This window comes from Nelumbo lutea, chromosome 4 (assembly GCF_056320005.1).
Source record: "Nelumbo lutea isolate HS-2025 chromosome 4, American lotus-T2T, whole genome shotgun sequence".
Lineage (NCBI taxonomy): Eukaryota > Viridiplantae > Streptophyta > Magnoliopsida > Proteales > Nelumbonaceae > Nelumbo > Nelumbo lutea.
The window spans coordinates 85,783,816-85,789,156 of NC_142687.1; the positions used below are offsets into that span (position 1 = coordinate 85,783,816).

At 38.0% G+C, this 5,341-nt stretch overlaps 1 protein-coding gene across 2 annotated transcripts; it reads right to left on the reverse strand.

Moving 5' to 3' along the window:
- Positions 1-305: 305 nt before the first annotated feature.
- Positions 306-4,492, reverse strand: LOC148861492 (Adenine nucleotide alpha hydrolases-like superfamily protein). 2 transcript variants are annotated; one of them, XM_088982638.1, is made up of 4 exons: positions 3,843-4,492; positions 3,513-3,607; positions 2,109-2,230; positions 306-567 (listed from the first exon to the last, which is right to left on the reverse strand). In XM_088982638.1, the coding sequence occupies exons 1-4, from the start codon at positions 4,021-4,023 to the stop codon at positions 480-482; spliced, it is 486 nt and encodes a 161-aa protein (XP_088838764.1). In that variant the 5' UTR covers positions 4,024-4,492; the 3' UTR covers positions 306-479. The 2 variants fall into 2 exon arrangements, with proteins under 2 accessions (XP_088838764.1, XP_088838763.1); XM_088982637.1 differs by having other exon boundaries at positions 3,513-3,616; positions 3,843-4,440.
- Between the last annotated feature and the right edge of the window lie 849 nt (positions 4,493-5,341).

A 5,341-nucleotide genomic window follows, 5' to 3' on the forward strand; every position in this document is an offset into this window, starting at 1 on the left:
CCGGACGGTCAGACTAAAAAAACCGGGAATCGGTCAGGTGACTGATTTCGTTTTACCCCGAAACCATTATTTCGCCATAAACTGTTCATTTGGTATCCAGACAGTCGAATAATTCGAATTGTCCAATGGTTTTTGCCATTTCTTATTTTATTTTATTTTATTTTTTTTATCAGAATGGGCCATCCATTTGGTTTGAACGATCAGACCATTCGACCCGGGAATTGGACCCCTGACCGGTTCGTTGTCCAATTCGGTTTTTAAAACCTTGATTTGCTCAAGAAAAAGAAGAAGAGACAGCCATAAACTGTAATTCCAACGTGCAATCAGCCAATGATATTTCATAAACTTCAAAGCAATTGACAACCAGGAATGGAATGTAAATATTAAAGATACAACAACAATGGCATTTGCTGAATATCTCAGCTAAACATGATGCATTTGAATCCAACCACTTATTTATTAGAAAGTAGAGAAAGGGCTTAGTGCTTGATCTTGGGCTTCTTCACAATCATCACAGTACAATGAGCATGATGAGCGCAGTAGTCACTCACGCTGCCTAACACCGCCCTGCAGCATCATTGGATCCATTTATGAGTTAATTTTGCATCGATTAATACATGAGATGTATGAGGAAGTAGCCAGGGGGGAAATTTTGTGTACAGAAGGGTGGACAACTAAAAATATTTATCCAATAAGACTTGTATATGCGCAAATGGAAACTGTTGGAATTCACCACTCAATGAGAGAGCATTACAGCAAAATGTTAAAATACATCAAACTGGATGGTCCTAATTTTGCATTCTTTAAAAAATGGTAATAGCCCCCAAAGAAAGTTCAGAATAGGGGATAGTTAAATGGTTCTGTTGGATGAGTTTCCAAACTCATCCACATAGACCAGTGTTTTTTCTTGCTTTAATGGTTTTGGATGAGTTTCCAATATCTATAAAGGTTTCCTTTCCATTGTATCTGAATGTGTATTTAATTTTATACCCAGTAAGATTCAATAAAATAAAGATTTTATTGTGAGTATAAACATTCCAATTGATCCAAGAATATAACCATACAATGAATTTAGTAGGGCCATCTGTTTGAAAGTAAATTTTGAAAATTCCATTACTTTTGTTTTGATGACAAGATTTTTTGAAATTCTCGGCATTTTAAACTTTCATAAAGAAAAAATCAGCACTCTTGAGAAAAATAGCATTTTGTCAAGATTTCACATTCCACTTCATTGCGTTGATGTTGGTGAGGATAGAAAGTGGTGTCAAAATGAAGAATTTTATACCTTGTTGGTGCCATAACCTGAATTTTGGATAGGGAGACTATTCTATTTCTCAGGTTTAAGCACGTAAAGAAATTTCACGGATGGATTCTCTGTTTTACTTTGTTGTCAACTTCAGTTGTAAAAGATGCAACAAAAACATCAATTAAACAACTTCTACCTGCAAGAGAAGTTATAATAGAACTTCAGAATGAAATTCTTGGTTGTTTGCTCCTCAAAATCCTGTTGACAGGGCATGTCAGTTTTATGGTATGGTTTATTTTTCTCTGATCATAGTAAGGAATTAATATTCTGCTGTCTTATTGACTTAATATTCTGCTGATCCAAGTAAAATATAGGTTGCTTTTCCTTTTAGTTGGATAAAAGTCTATTATAAGATATTTTATTTAGTTGGATAAAAGTCTATTATTTATCAAAATTCATGGGTGGGTTTTGATTGGTCAAAACTCTTTCCATATCATAGATTTTCCCTTTATTTATAAGTAATTTAAAGCAATTTGAACCATGGTTTTAAAAAACGACCCAGAAATGGAACCGTTCTGGCCACTGGTTTCCGGATCAATGGTTCGAACGGACAGCCCATTGTGATAACAAAAATTAAAAATAAAAAACTACCAAAACCGTTAAACAGGTTGACGGTTCGACCGCTCAGGTCAACGGGTCATTGACTGATTCAACAGTTTTTGGCCAAGGACTGGGTTTGGGGTAAAACGGAACCGGTTGCCTGGATGGTTCCTGAGCCGAACGATCCAACCATCCGGGTTTAACCGCAGTTCGAAAACCATGGTTTGAACTCATATGTGTATTTCTAAGCTTCAACCAATACCTTTTTATAGCTCCATAGCCATGACTGCCCACAACCAACGTAGATGCATGGTGTTTTTCTACAGCCTCACAGATAACATTCCTAGCATCGCCTTCCACAACTTCCACTACTACATGTTCCACCTGCAGATCAACCAGAATGCTCAGGACTAACCACCCCTCCTCCCAAACAATATATGGCGGGAAAATACAATAAGAAAAAAGAATCAGTGCATATGAGTTGACAAGAGAGAAAAATGATAATTCAATTCAATTCAATTCAAATACATACCAAAGAAAACAGTCTACAAAATATATCATCAGGTTTATTAAGCCTGTGGCAAGATGCATCTAGTTTGTTTCTTTGTTTAGAGAGGGACTTGTCCCACAATAGGAGGATGTAAATCCACAATTGCACACTGTGCAGTGGGAACACGTGCAAGGAAATATTGTTCTGAAGCCAGGGAGGAAATACATGCATTTATATATTTAGCCTTTGTAGTTCAATGTCATCGATCCCTCAAGATTTATGCCTTGACAAATTTAATTAAATGTCTAACATGTAAAGATATTTCTATAGTATAATTTGTCAGAACATGCCACTTCACATATTCTAAAGTTCTAATGCTATAGGGTGTATCTAATTATCAAAAAAAAAAAAATGCTATAGGGTGTATCTAGAAATACCCATGAAGTATTTGGTACACTAGGCCCTATAGGTATCCGGGTATCATACGTTTCCCACGTTTACTCCTTGCAAATCCAAGTCTGTTGCATGAAATAGAACTAACCTTTTACAATGTTCTCTTTTCTTGGGTAGGGAGGGATGTCAGTTGGACAGGACGTCAGAGAGTAGGATTTTTTTTTTTTTGGTCAACAAAACAAAAGCAGTTTATCATGACAAAATTATGTTAACGTTTGACAAAAACTTGGCTGAAATTTATAAATAATTGCTTCTAAATGGTTAAAATGGATATTTCGTTGGTTATGTAATAAACTCTTTTTGGACTTCTACAGTTTTGCTTCCTTCTATCTTTCCAACTCCCCTATTCGTTCCTTATTCAGCAGTCAAAGTGCCCAAACCGCACAGAACAACTGCTGAATTCATGAAATGCCAGTCAGAACGGTTTTCCATCTAGTTTGCTTTTCAAAACATTGTGCAAGCAAGAGGACAGATATTGTTGTCAAAATATTTTTTAGGGGATCAAAATTGTGGAAAAAAAAATCTATTCCAGAAAAGGAAGAACTTGGAAGCGCATACTTGATTCAATTACTGATAATCCGAGCTTGACAACAGAAAAGCATCCATATGTTTTGATAATTAACGGATCAAGTGTGATGCAGTGGCTTACAAGGAAACCTAATCATGTCATGTCTAGAACTTAATAAAAAATTTCCAAGTCCTAGGCAGGACAGTCCAAATTACCGATTTAGAGCAACAAATTTCCTTTGCCTTTTCTGCAACCCTGGCTGCCATTTTCTTCAGATCCGACTCCACGAACGGCAAAACTTCGGCAGCTCCTGCAATTCCTTGGAATAGAATTTGGATCAAGACAGGATCCAACTTAATTGGCCAAATAAGGTGGAAAAGAACATTAAGACACTAAAAAATCTCTCGCACATCAAGTGGAGAAAAACTGGCGAATCCACATCAAGCAATCAAATGCCATTACAAAAACCTAACAGGGGAAAATAACTTTGTAAAACGAAAAATAGCAGAGATATCAGAATCAGAGTCTAGAGCTTCTCTCCTTACCAGGTCCGGCGAGTCCGATAACAGTAGAAGGAGGGGGTTTCGCGTGAACGATGACGAGGTTAAAAGGAGTATTGGCGGCGTAAGGGACGAAGAAGTGGTCGAGAGTCCACTCAAGAGCATAGTAGCTATGCTCACTGTCGTCGATTCCGACCACCATAACCGACTTCTCTGAAGTCGCCATTAAAGACTCTCGCTCAGGTGCCGGATCAACGAACAACAACAGCCAGCTCACTGATTCGTTTCCCTCTGCAACTTACAAACCTCTAGACGGTGAAAGGCTGAAAGCGAGAATGCTGAGTGTCCATGATATAAAGAGAGAGAGAGAGAGAGAGAGAGAGGAGCGTGCCTTCTCTCCAACAGGGTCGTACTCGTACAGTAGCCTCTGCTTTATTTTCTTGCAATGTGTTATTGCCACGTGGCTAAAGAGGCAAGAAAGCAGGAGAAATTGCTCGAGAGCTTACGTGGCGTCTTATGAAAGCAGGAAAACTGCGGCTGTTAAGTCCACCACGAATCGCCCATAGTAAATCACCATTTGGGGATTCCTGACAAGGGACAACGATGCATGAGTGGATAAGTTTGTATGCGAGTAAACGCCCTATAGAATGGAGATTTTTTGCACGAAACCACCATTAAAGAAGTCGTTTCGTGCTACTCTACGCAAACACCGATCAAGTGTCCAGATAATACATATCAGAACTGTCGCCCACCAACAAAACAACGCTGGAAGCCTGGAAAGCCGGAACCGTTCCGGAATGCAACTATTTGGGCTTCGCCCTATTCATGGTGATGGGACCCATGGAAATAGTTAAGATGGATCCTACCCCGTCTTTAGGAAAACTTCTTACATTAAGCTCTATTTGGAGATAAGTCCTTTTTAACTGAAAAAAATGAGATAAGTCCTTAAAACAAGTAATAACAAATGCAGTCTAACTATGTTTTGGTTACGTGGCCCATCCGGCCTTATTAGGGCAGGTTTGATTGGCCCCAAATAATGGCCTGTCTTAGGTTGTAGAATGTCAGCCCATGATGGATTTGTCACATGCACCAACTAGGGGTGAGCATGAGTCGGTTCGGTTCAATTCAATAGCAAAACCTGGAACCTACTCTATAGGGATCGATTTAAGGTTTTTGGAACCAGTATCTATCTTGTGAAGGTTAGTTTTAGGGTTGGTTTTGGCCTTGGTGGTTTTGGGATCGTTTCCAGGGTCTACCCATGAAACTTGTTCATTTATTCCCCCTTGAAAAAAGAAACATGTTCTTTAAAAACTTGATTTTCAATAATATAATATATATAGTTTAAAACTTACATTATCTTTTTTGACTAAATTGAGTAAGTTAATATGTAGACTATCATTAAATGGTTAATAACTTATAATTCAAATTTAAAATTTGTAAATATTACCTTTTACATTACTTATCGATGATGCACGATCTAGAAACTCCTTGCTAGAGGACAACTTGGATGTCAGATTATGTAGGTCGCTTGGTCGAGCCGTAAA

Bases quoted from the DNA above. Each gene is read 5' to 3' on its own strand.
- LOC148861492 (XM_088982637.1), bottom strand. From the start codon at position 4,023: ATGGCGACTTCAGAGAAGTCGGTTATGGTGGTCGGAATCGACGACAGT. The intron at 2,231-3,512 runs GTAATTTGGACT...GTTGATCTGCAG, and splicing joins AAATTTGTTGCTCTAAATCG to GTGGAACATGTAGTAGTGGA. The intron at 568-2,108 runs GTATTGGTTGAA...ATGATGCTGCAG, and splicing joins GGCTATGGAGCTATAAAAAG to GGCGGTGTTAGGCAGCGTGA.